The following is a 12858-nucleotide window of genomic DNA, read 5'->3' as shown; positions in this document are numbered from 1 at the left end:
AAATGAAATTAACCACTTCCCATCCGACTTATAACGGAATGACAGCCGGGATTACATGCCAGTGCATGCCCTTCAGTTTGACACGCCGCATCTCCGATCATGATAAGAAGCCTCTGACAGGGGCTGCTTACCACGTGATCAGCTGTGACCAATTACAGCTAATCATTGCGAGAACCAGGAAGTGTCGGTAAAAAGCATTCCTCAGTTTGTGCTGGCAGGGAGAGACGATCGGTGGCTCTCCCTGTCAGAGAGGGGGGGGGGGGGGGGTTGTGCTGATAATCAGCACATTGATTATCAGCACAGCCCATCAGCTGTGCCAATCAGCTGCCAACCAGTACCCCAATAATAAAGTCTGCCAGTGCCCACCACAGTGCCAATCAGAGCCAATCACAGTGCCAATCAGTGTCCATCACAGTGCCAATCAGTGCCCGGCATTAATACCTGTCAGTATCTGCCCAATCAGTGCTGTCCATTAGTGTCATCTATTATTATCCATCAATGCCACCTGTCAGTGCCAATCAGTGCTGCCTATCAGTACTAATCAGTGCCGCTGGTCAGTGCCCATCAGTGCCATCTGTCAATGCCCATCAGTGCCGCCTGTCAGTGCCCATCAGTGCTGCATATCAGTACCACCTATCTGTGCCCATCAGTGCTGCATATCAGTGCCGCCTATCAGTGCCCATCAATTCTACATATTAGTGCCTCCTCATCAGTGCCACCTTATCAGTGCCAACTTATCAGTGCCCACCTCATCAGTGCCAACTCATCGGTGCCTGTCAGTGAAGGAGAAAACAAAATTTTATAACAGAAAAAAAGAAAAACGTTTTTTTTTTCAAAAATGTCAGTCTTTTTTAGTTTATTTAGCAAAAAATAAAAAATGCAGAGGTGATCAAATACCGCCAAAAGAAAACTCTATTTGTGAGAAGAAAATTATAAAAACTCAGTTTGGATACAGCATTGTATGACCGCACAATTGGCATTCAAAGTGCGACAGCACTGAAAGCTCAAAATTGTCCTGGGTAGGAAGGGGCGAAAGTGCCTGGTATGGAAGTGGTTAAACAGGTGCTTGAAACGTATACGTTTTCTAAATCTAGCTCTAGGGAGAGCATTGATACACAGGGCATGCAGGACATGCAGGACATGCAGGACATGCAGGACATACAGGATACCTCTCAATTCGACTCCAATCGACCTCAGATTGACCCCAATTTAATGGATCAAAATTCAACACTGATGTCCCGGATTCCACTGGTTTCATGAGGTCTTGAGGGGAGATCAATATCCAGTATGTCTTTAATATCAACTGTAGATTCTAAAATAGGTACGGAGTCATTGGGTCAAATGTTGCATCCCCTCAGTGAAACCAGCATGTCTTTCAGCGTTTTTTTCTGAGAGAGGTTGCCCCACAGCAGGGTAATCATCTATGCACTCAATAAACTCACGTGTTGAATCCTCGGATATGTCTCCCCATCCTTTCTCACCTGCATACCGGTGTGCTGGAGATTTCTTGGAATTGAATTCAACAGATCTGCTGCTCGGAGATTACCGCCGCTGGATAGGGATCTGCTTTGAGTGCTGTGACGAGAGGGAGAATGTAGCAGGTCCCGGCCATGCCATCTTTGGTTGACCGATCTCCGGCAGGCCTGAAGAGGCTTTCTTTTCCCCATCGTTACCGATGGTGTTGCGCCGACAATTGGGTGCTGGAGCGGCGCATTTGTGCTGTCTCTCGTCGTTGTTAACAATCAGGAACTGCCGTGTGGCCCAAGAGCTCTCTCCTTACATGGCCATCTACCTCGGCTGTTGGCTCAACCCCTCTTTATGAATGTTTTCACAAAATTACTTTGTCAACAAATTTTGGAAATTTTATTTTGTCGAAGGCTCACCTCATTTTTTGAGATTACATGTGGCAACCAATAAAGTCCTTTGTCTTTCATTCATTTTCCTTTGTTTTTTAACCATTTAAGCCCTGGACCATTTGGCTGGCCAAAGACCAGAGCACTTCTTTGTGATTCGCCGCTGCATCAATTTAACTGACAATTGCACGGTCGTGCGACGTGGCTCCCAAACAAAACTGATAATTTGGAAGGAGAAGACAATATATGTAAAAAGGGGGAACCTGAGAGAGTTTGAAAAAATATGGAGACCATGGGCAGATGAGATGGGATACCCCTTAGATTAGAAATGAGTCTGAGAATCAAGATCAAAATTAAGAAAGGGGATGTAGACTTTAATTTATGCTATGAGTAAACCGCCTAAAAAGTAATATAAAGACGAGGTAATAAAGGTGAAGGTAGTAGGAAGGTGGGAAGGGAAGGAGAGAAGGGAGGTAAAGGGATAGGGAGTTGGAGAGGAGGGGGAGGAGAGGAAGAGGAGGGGATAGGGAAGGAAGAAAAAAAGGAAGAAAAGAGAAGATTGTAGTAGTATAGTAACGTCAAAGGGAAAGAGAGAGGAGGGATAGGTTAATGATTAAAAGGATGCTAATTTATAGAAGATAAGGATAACAGTAAATTGTATGAGAAATTAATTTTGTAATAGTGATATATTATTGCCTTTTTAAAGTGTTTACGTACACTAAGACGTATAAAGAAAAAAAGGGAAAAGAAAAAAGAGGAAAAAAAAAAGATGGAATAAAGATTATTAAATGTAAAAAAAAAATAAAAAAAAAAAAAAAATAATGATACAATGATGTGAAGACAAGGAAGATGCAAATGAACGTAAAGTTGATTGGGGCCTCGTGAAAAACTCGCTGACGTAGCAAAAAAAAAAAAAAAAAAAAAAGATGAGATAGTAGTCCGAGACATACCTACATATCTGGAGAAGTTGATCACCGTTGCTATTCTTATTGACCTTCCTTTAAGGAGCTCTTGCGGAAGCCTCCTCTACATTTGGCTCTGAGATTTGCAGTCCCACCCTTGCTTGCCTCACCTTCAATGCCTCCTGGTACAGAGTCTGCCAGTGAAGTAGAACCCATACAGTTGGGCTTCACACGTCTCTCTGTGGATGTGAGGGCCTATAGGAGAAGGGAGAGATTGTGCCTTTATTATGGCCAGGCAGGTCACTTCTTGAAGTCTTGTCCTACCCGTCCGGGAAACGCTTGCACCTGAGGTCCTGTAGCAGACAGACCTTAGGTGGTGTTGTTACGTCCCCAGTTACCTTGAAGGATAAGCCTCTAGTTTTGGTTACCCTTTTGTGGCCTGAGTCGTCAATCAATACACAGGCTCTAATCGACTCTGGGGATGCAGGCCTGTTCATAGCCAGGGCCTTTGTGTCTAAGCACTCGATTCCACTGCAGCTTCGAGCCACTCCACTTGCTATTGAGGCTATTGATGGGAGACTTCTACAGCCTGCCCATGTGACTCATGAGACTGCTCCGTTGAGTTGCCCATGGCTGTAGGGGCTCTTCACCATGAGATAATCCAATTGCAAGTCATTTGCTCTCCTCATTATCTGGTGGTTATTGGTTATTCTTGGATACAGAGGCACAACCCCTATTTTGATTGGCTTTGTGTTGAGGTTATTTCCTGGTCACCACTATGCAGTAAGACATGTTTATCGGAAATGTATTTGGAACTTCTCTTCTCTGGTGAAACCCCTGACTGATATGACCAGAAAGGACGGTAACCCACAAAATGAGTCTGTGGATTCCATTAAAGCCTTTGAGTCGGTGAGGGAGTAGCCACAGCTCGGATGTGACTTGAGTAGGTGGGCGTTACACCAAGCCCACAATGCACTGTGACTATCCTGTTTAATGCCGACACCTCCTGGAAGCAGGCTTCAGGCTCCGCCATCCCTTCAACCCGCAATCCCTGCTGGTCTCCCAAGCTCCTTAATTGGCTCATCAGTTGAAGGGCTAACTCTGGCTTCCACCATCATGTCAATCCACTAACTCACCATCTCATCATCCAGCCATCCCGCTGATCTCCCGCTGGTCTCCCACTGGTCGCTGGTCTCCCACTGGTCGCTGGTCTCCCACTGAACGCTGGTCTCCATGCTTGTCTCCCAAGCCTCCCCATTGGCTGAAGGGCTAATTCATCCGCCTGTCATCCTGCTCCAGCCACCAACCTGTTTCAGGGCACTGTCATTATGTCAGCCCATCATTCTGCTGGATCATTAACTTCCATCCTGCATCAGGTCACTGTTACCACCCTAGCTTGCTGGCTAATATGTATTTTTCTTAATCTGCCATCTCATCAGCTTGCCGACCTGCCAACTTCTGGCTGGCTGGCTAACCAGAGATTATAGGGATCACAAAAGCACAAGGGCAAGTAAACAAGTATACAAGTTACCAAAGTTACCAAAACCAACCTACAACTGCAGTTTTATGATGGTTTGGATAGCAACTAGACACTGTATCTGAATAGAGAAGCAAAGAGTGGAGGAGAGAGAAGCCTTGCTCTCCTCGGTAAAACAGATTGAAGTGGTAGATAGGCAAGCTCTCTGTGACAGGTGCAACATTTGAGTGTGGATACAAAAGGCATAAGTGTGGAGATACATGTGGGGATACTACTATTAGCAGATCCTCAGTGGCGGTAGCACAACAGCTGTTCAGAAAAGCTACAACAGTTTTCTTTGTGTTTGATAGCTGACACATTTCCATATTTTAACACGTTAGTGTATTTCTACACAGCGAGTTTCTCTTGTCTCTCTGGACAGTGATCTGTGGTGTACAAAAGAGTTTATATTTGCTGTGGTTTATCGTTGTTGGCTTACACTTACATAAATAATCAAAAAAATTAAATAAAATCTTATTTATGTTATAATAAGAATATAATTATTTAATACACAGCTATACATAAGTGACCTGTCCACTACAGGGAAAGTGCCGCGGGTTATGACCTGTCAAAGGAGGAGGGAGCAGGAAATGGAGGCATTGGAGAAGACACTGCAGGACACTGAAGACCCCTATGTGGAAGGTGCTGCCAATATGCCCCATGTGAAAGCTCAGGCTGTTCCTAAAAAAGGATCTAGAGAAAATGAAATTAACCACTTCCCATCCGACTTATAACGGAATGACAGCCGGGATTACATGCCAGTGCATGCCCTTCAGTTTGACATGCCGCATCTCCGATCATGATAAGAAGCCTCTGACAGGGGCTGCTTACCACGTGATCAGCTGTGACCAATTACAGCTAATCATTGCGAGAACCAGGAAGTGTCGGTAAAAAGCATTCCTCAGTTTGTGCTGGCAGGGAGAGACGATCGGTGGCTCTCCCTGTCAGAGAGGGGGGGGGGGGGTTGTGCTGATAATCAGCACATTGATTATCAGCACAGCCCATCAGCTGTGCCAATCAGCTGCCAACCAGTACCCCAATAATAAAGTCTGCCAGTGCCCACCACAGTGCCAATCAGAGCCAATCACAGTGCCAATCAGTGTCCATCACAGTGCCAATCAGTGCCCGGCATTAATACCTGTCAGTATCTGCCCAATCAGTGCTGTCCATTAGTGTCATCTATTATTATCCATCAATGCCACCTGTCAGTGCCAATCAGTGCTGCCTATCAGTACTAATCAGTGCCGCTGGTCAGTGCCCATCAGTGCCATCTGTCAATGCCCATCAGTGCCGCCTGTCAGTGCCCATCAGTGCTGCATATCAGTACCACCTATCTGTGCCCATCAGTGCTGCATATCAGTGCCGCCTATCAGTGCCCATCAATTCTACATATTAGTGCCTCCTCATCAGTGCCACCTTATCAGTGCCAACTTATCAGTGCCCACCTCATCAGTGCCAACTCATCGGTGCCTGTCAGTGAAGGAGAAAACAAAATTTTATAACAGAAAAAAAGAAAAACGTTTTTTTTTTCAAAAATGTCAGTCTTTTTTAGTTTATTTAGCAAAAAATAAAAAATGCAGAGGTGATCAAATACCGCCAAAAGAAAACTCTATTTGTGAGAAGAAAATTATAAAAACTCAGTTTGGATACAGCATTGTATGACCGCACAATTGGCATTCAAAGTGCGACAGCACTGAAAGCTCAAAATTGTCCTGGGTAGGAAGGGGCGAAAGTGCCTGGTATGGAAGTGGTTAAACAGGTGCTTGAAACGTATACGTTTTCTAAATCTAGCTCTAGGGAGAGCATTGATACACAGGGCATGCAGGACATGCAGGACATGCAGGACATGCAGGACATACAGGATACCTCTCAATTCGACTCCAATCGACCTCAGATTGACCCCAATTTAATGGATCAAAATTCAACACTGATGTCCCGGATTCCACTGGTTTCATGAGGTCTTGAGGGGAGATCAATATCCAGTATGTCTTTAATATCAACTGTAGATTCTAAAATAGGTACGGAGTCATTGGGTCAAATGTTGCATCCCCTCAGTGAAACCAGCATGTCTTTCAGCGTTTTTTTCTGAGAGAGGTTGCCCCACAGCAGGGTAATCATCTATGCACTCAATAAACTCACGTGTTGAATCCTCGGATATGTCTCCCCATCCTTTCTCACCTGCATACCGGTGTGCTGGAGATTTCTTGGAATTGAATTCAACAGATCTGCTGCTCGGAGATTACCGCCGCTGGATAGGGATCTGCTTTGAGTGCTGTGACGAGAGGGAGAATGTAGCAGGTCCCGGCCATGCCATCTTTGGTTGACCGATCTCCGGCAGGCCTGAAGAGGCTTTCTTTTCCCCATCGTTACCGATGGTGTTGCGCCGACAATTGGGTGCTGGAGCGGCGCATTTGTGCTGTCTCTCGTCGTTGTTAACAATCAGGAACTGCCGTGTGGCCCAAGAGCTCTCTCCTTACATGGCCATCTACCTCGGCTGTTGGCTCAACCCCTCTTTATGAATGTTTTCACAAAATTACTTTGTCAACAAATTTTGGAAATTTTATTTTGTCGAAGGCTCACCTCATTTTTTGAGATTACATGTGGCAACCAATAAAGTCCTTTGTCTTTCATTCATTTTCCTTTGTTTTTTAACCATTTAAGCCCTGGACCATTTGGCTGGCCAAAGACCAGAGCACTTCTTTGTGATTCGCCGCTGCATCAATTTAACTGACAATTGCACGGTCGTGCGACGTGGCTCCCAAACAAAACTGATATCCTTTTTTCCCCACAAATAGAGCTTTCTTTTGGGGGCATTTGATAACCTCTGCGGTTTTTATTTTTTGTGCTATAAACAAAAAAAAGCAACAATTTTGAAAAAAAAAAAAAAAACAATATTTTTTAAATTTTGCTATAATAAATATCCTAAAAAATATATAAAAAAACATTTATTTTCCTCAGTTTAGGCCGATACATATTCTTATACATATTTTTGGTAAAAAATGGCAATAAACATTTATTGATTGGTTTGCGCAAAAGTTATAGCGTCTACAAAATAGGGGATGGTTTTATGGCAATTTTATTAATATATATTTTTTTACTAGTTATGGCGGCGATCAGCAATTTTTATTGACGTTACGGCGGACGCTATTTTGGGACCATTCACATTTATACAGTGATCAGTGCGATTAAAAATGCATTGATTACTGTGTAAATGTGACTGGCAGTGAAGAGGTTAACCAGAAAGGGGCACTGCAGGGGTTAAGTGTGCCCTAGGGATGTGTTCTAACTGTGGGAGGAGGGGCTACGCGTGACACATCGCTGATCACCGCTTCCAGTTACAGGGAGCAGTCAACAGTGTCAGTAGGCACAACGGGGAAATGCTTGTTAACATTAGCATTTCCCCATTCTTCAGCTCCGTGAGATGATCGCGGGTATCCCCACAGACGTCCAGTCCACCGGACCTGCGATCACACTTACGGAGCTCGCGGCGGTGGAAAATTCAGGTATGCTCATTTACGCAGCTGTGCCATTCTGCCGGCGTATATGTACATGCGGCGGTTGGCAAGTGGTTAAACAGGGGCGGACCGTTCATTAAGGGTGCCCAGGGGCCATCCCTTCTATCCATGCATGTGGCCCCCATTCAGAACACCAGATGCATGGATTCCTATGGTGGGTGTTTTTTTGAAGCACCTGATTAGAGCCAGAGGCTCTAATAGGCTTCAAAATAGGGTATTTTGAAGCCTAAGCAAAATTCAAGTTTAAGCTAAATTTTGTTTAAATTCAAGCACAAACGTTTTGTCGTAGAAACCTACCTATTCAAACATTAAAGGTACCGGTAGGGATCCATGTTTAAGTAATGGTAATAAAAATAAATTATTTTAGCCATAAAAGTACTTTACGTAATAACAGTATTTATCTTCAAAGTCTATAATAGTTATGGCATCTATAGTTTGAAATCTGACAAGGAGAGTTCTAACAACATTTTATATAACAAATTAAGAGAGAGTAGTCTCACTACAGAAAAGATAGAAAAAGAGGAAAAGAGAGAGAGAGAAATAGCAAGTGTGAGAAATCACGTACTTATCATTGACCTCTATTAGCCCTTGTACATACGGTCGGACATTCCGACGGAAAATGTCCGATCGGACTGCGTTGTCGGATAATCCGACTGTGTGTGGGCTCCATCAGACTGTTTCCATCGGAATATCCGACGGACAAAGTTTTAGAGCTTGGCTATAAAACTTTCCGACAACATGATCCGATCTGACTTTTTCCGATCATGTGTAGAGAATTCCGATCGGACAAAGTGCCACGCATGCCCAGATCAAATTCCTAGACCAAAGCTATTGGCTACCAGCGTGAACGTAGTCCTGTCGTAACGAAATAATGTCATCACGTTACCTACGTATCGGATTTTCCAACAATTTTGTCCAACTGTGTGTATGCAACGTCAGTTTCGGACGAAATCCATCGGACAAAATCCGACGGATTTTGTTGTCAGAATGTCCGACCGTGTGTACAAGGGCTTATACAAATGTATGTGATTTTTTTTTTTTGCAATCGAGTGCTAATAGAGCACTTGTGGGCAAACACGCAAGCGTGCGTCCATTGGTCTTCAGTAAACTTGGTTTTCAGACCTGTTTCCCATAATGTTTTATATCTATCTGTTTTGGCCTGAGGACTGCAACAAGGAGTAGGTCAATGAGATGTTCTTTTGGGTCTGAGTGGCTTGAATTCATAAAAATTCCATGGGGGTGAGAGGCCTTTTATAGTCTCTAATTCTGTTCGGATTTAAGATAAGACAAACTTTGAATCTGACAGTAAGTCCAACTCGTTATGCCCGAGGAGCCCCTCTCTGCTTGCATGTCCACAACTGATTTTAGTTTGCCTTTTTTCATACAATGTTAGGCTAGCATGATCTTATTGTCAGGGGAACATAGTCGTGATGTTTTGCCCGTGCCAGGGGTAAAGTCCGCCACTGATTTTAAATGTTTGTACGGTGCAGGCTCTAAAGCCAATGGCAGCTGGATATGAATGTAATCTGAAAATATAGTAACATTATAATTATTAGTTAATCCTTCTCATTTCAGATTAGCTATGGAGCCACCGATGACTCATTAAGCGACCGGCTCCTTTACCCGCATGTTTTCAGGACTGTTCACAAGGACTATGTCCATTATTTAGCAATCAGCAAACTAGTGAAATATTTTGGTTGGAATTGGATCGGGATACTTTTTTCAGACAATGATACCGGAGAGAATGAAGCCCAAATTCTCAAGAGACTTTTGACGTCCCAGAAGATTTGTGTGGCTTTTGAAAAACGAATGACTGCAAATTATGCTGCATATAATCAGTGGATAGACACACTTCGTAGAGTACATTGTAACGTTTTAATACTTTGTGGTTCCTTCTCAAGCACCGTTCAGGGATATCTTTATGACTTCTATCATATCAATGGAAATAATGTGCTTATCATTCCCCCAGGCTGGACTTCAGAAGAACTCAAGCTGATAACCTTTTTCATAAAATTTATAACCTGTTTTTCTGTAGGGTTATTTGATCCACAAATTCTTAGAAATGAAAGTCTGTCTGATGAAAATCCATTGCCGGTGCATTCACAAGCTAGCCTGCTGATGGATGATCTGACCATTACATTTTATAATATAACATCAACTCAAAATGGAAAAAATATTTATTTCCACAATGCTCTCAGTTTTAGTGAGGGTTTCTTAAGACTCCGTCCTCTACAAATTGGGAGAAAGATCCTTGGGAGAGAATCTGTACGAGTGCATATTGCGGTAGAAGCGATGGCTGAAGCTATACATTTCTACAACAAGTTGAATCACAGTTTTGGTATAAACAGATTTAAGCAGGTAAAACAGTATAGAGTAAAAGTCTGTCAATTATTTTTTGGATGATTTTTTGTATATAAACATAAGAAGGTTTTTTTAAGAGTACTTTGGGCTTTATTATAATTATTATGCAGAATTTATGTAGCACCAACTGTTTGCATGATCCTTTACAAAATAAAGGCATAGTGTACAATTAAATAGTAGGTGAGGTTGAAAAAAGACACAAGTCCATCAAGTCCAACCTATGTGTGTGTTTATAGGTCAGTATTACATTGTATATCCCTGTATGTTGTGGTTGCTCAGGTGCTTATCTAATAGTTTTTTGAAACTATCAATGTTGCCTGCTGAAACCACTGCCTGGAACCACATCCTTGTTGCTCTTAGGCCGCGTACACACGGGCGGACTGTCTGCCCAACTTAGTCCGCTGAACAGTGTTTCAGCGGACAATCCGCTCGTGTGTGGGCTTCAGCTGACTTTTTCAGCGGACAGTCTGACGAACAAAGTCTTACGGAATTTCCGTAAGACAGTCCGTTCAAACTTGGTTTTGTCCGTCCAAACTTGGTTTCAGCGGACAGTCCGCTCGTGTGTAGGCAAGTTGGACGGACTAAGTATGGCGCATGCTCAGAAAGGGTTTACACAGCCGAAGGTTGAATTGCAGTGTATAGGACGTCGTTTTTCTAGTCCCATCGTACGTGCTGTACACGTCATCACGCACGCTTTCAGCGGACTGTCTGCTCATCGTGTGTGGTCAAGTCCGTTCATGCTAATTTTGAACGGACTGTCTGTCAGATTGTCTGCCGAACTTAGTTGGGCAGACAATCCGCCCGTGTGTACGCGGCCTTATTGTAAAGAACCCTCTACACATTTTAAGGTTAAACCTCTTTTAATCTAATTTTAATGAGCTGAGCCGAGTCTTATGAAACTCCCTTTCACTGAAAAGTTTTATCCCTATTGTGGGGTCACCAGTACGGTATTTATATATTGTGGGGTCACCAGTACGGTATTTATATATTGTGGGGTCACCAGTACGGTATTTGTAAATTGAAATTATATTCCCTCTCAAGCGTCTCTTCTCCAGAAGTTCAGAGCTCCCAACCTTTCCTCATAACTAATATCCTCCAGACCCTTTATTAGCTTTGTTACCCTTCTTTGTACTGCTCCATTTCCAGTACATCCTTCCTGAGGACTAAGGATGAGCCAAACACCCCCCTGGTTTGGTTCACACCATAACATGCGAACAGCACAGCAAGCTCCCGAAAGGGGTGTTCAACGGGCGGAAGAGACTCGGACAGTAGTGAGTCCAAGTGTGAGTCTTACCAGTTCTTATATAAATTCCTTTCTTACTATACCTTGGCCTCTCCTGCTGCCCTAGCTTAATGTTGACATAAATTGTAACTAGCACTGAATCTTTGGGTGGTAATAACATCTGACCCTCTGGTCGGTGAAACGTTCCTATTTTTTCATTCCCTTTCACCTGTTCAGATACTTTAGACAGCTCCTCCATCACAGCCTTCTTTGTATACTGTTCTAATAATTTAGGAGGATTCCCCCCCAGGTTTGCTGCAGGTTTATCCGTTGGCCTTGTTTTGCCAATAAATCAGAATAAGGAGTAACGTTTCTGTAATACATACGTGTTTCTTTCTTTCTGAACTTATTTGATCTTTTTCAATGCTCACCATCTAAACCTGGATGTCTTGATTGTTTATTAACTTTTTGACTTTCTGTTGTTCAATGTCTAACTTGTGTAAAACCAATAAAACATTATATGAAAAAAAATAAAAAAAAAATAACATGCGAACAGGCAAAAAATTCGGACACCATTAAAGTCCATGGGACACGAGCATAAAAAATTAAAAGTGCTAATTTTAAAGGCTTATATTCAAGTTATTGTCATAAAAAGTGTTTGGGGACCCGGGTCCTGCCCAAGGGGACATGTATCAATGCCAAAAAAAGTTTTAAAAACAATTGTTTTTTTTGGGAGCAGTGATTTTAATAATGCTTAAAGTGAAACAATAAAAATGAAATATTCCTTTAAATATCGTGCCTGGAGAGTGTCCTTAGTATGCCTGAAAAGTGGCACAATTTTCCCATGTTTAGAACAGTACCTCCACAAAATTACATTTTGGAAAAAGGAGAAAAGGCATTTAAAACTGATCATGGCTATAATGAATTGTGGGGCCCCGGCAATATAGATAAAGCTCATTGAAAAAAAAATGGCATGGGTCCCCCAGTCCATTACCAGGCCCTTTGGGTCTGGTATGAATATGAAGGGGAACCCCGAACCAAAAAACAATTGCGTGGGGGTCCCCCCAAAATCCATACCAGGCCCTTCAGGTCTGGTATGGAAATGAAGGAGAACCCTGCACCAAATGTAAAAAAAAAATGGTGTAGGGGTCCCCCCAAAATCCATACCAGATCCTTATATGAGCAAGCAACCTGGCAGGCCACAGGAAAAGAGGGGGGGATGAGAGTAGCCCCCTAAAGCACCTTGTCCCTATGTTGATGGGGACAAGGGCCTCATCCCCACAACCCTTGCCCGCTGGTTGTGGGGGTCTGCAGGCGGGGGGCTTACTAGAATCCGGAAGCCCCCTTTAACAAGGGGACCCCCAGATCCTGGCCTCCCCCATGTGAATTGGTAATGGGTACATTGTACCCCTACCATTTCACAAAAAAAAGTGTCAAAAATAGTAAAAAAGACAGGCGACACTTTGGGACAAGTCCTTTATTAAAAGAT

General features: G+C 43.2%; 1 protein-coding gene across 1 annotated transcript in view; it reads left to right on the top strand.

Annotated features, from left to right (window-relative positions):
* Positions 1 to 12858, top strand: part of LOC143958246 (vomeronasal type-2 receptor 26-like) — a 75555-nt gene that overhangs the window by 29367 nt on the left and 33330 nt on the right. The window contains exon 3 of the mRNA XM_077467764.1: positions 9362 to 10144. Coding sequence (XP_077323890.1) covers positions 9362 to 10144 — 783 coding nt within the window. The remainder of the gene's footprint in view (positions 1 to 9361; positions 10145 to 12858) is intronic.

Source organism: Lithobates pipiens, unplaced genomic scaffold (assembly GCF_037356315.1).
Source record: "Lithobates pipiens isolate NorthernLeopardFrog02 unplaced genomic scaffold, aLitPip1_a1.2 Scaffold_6, whole genome shotgun sequence".
Lineage (NCBI taxonomy): Eukaryota > Metazoa > Chordata > Amphibia > Anura > Ranidae > Lithobates > Lithobates pipiens.
Note: the sequence above shows the minus strand (reverse complement) of the source record. Positions and strands in the feature narration are given on the sequence as shown.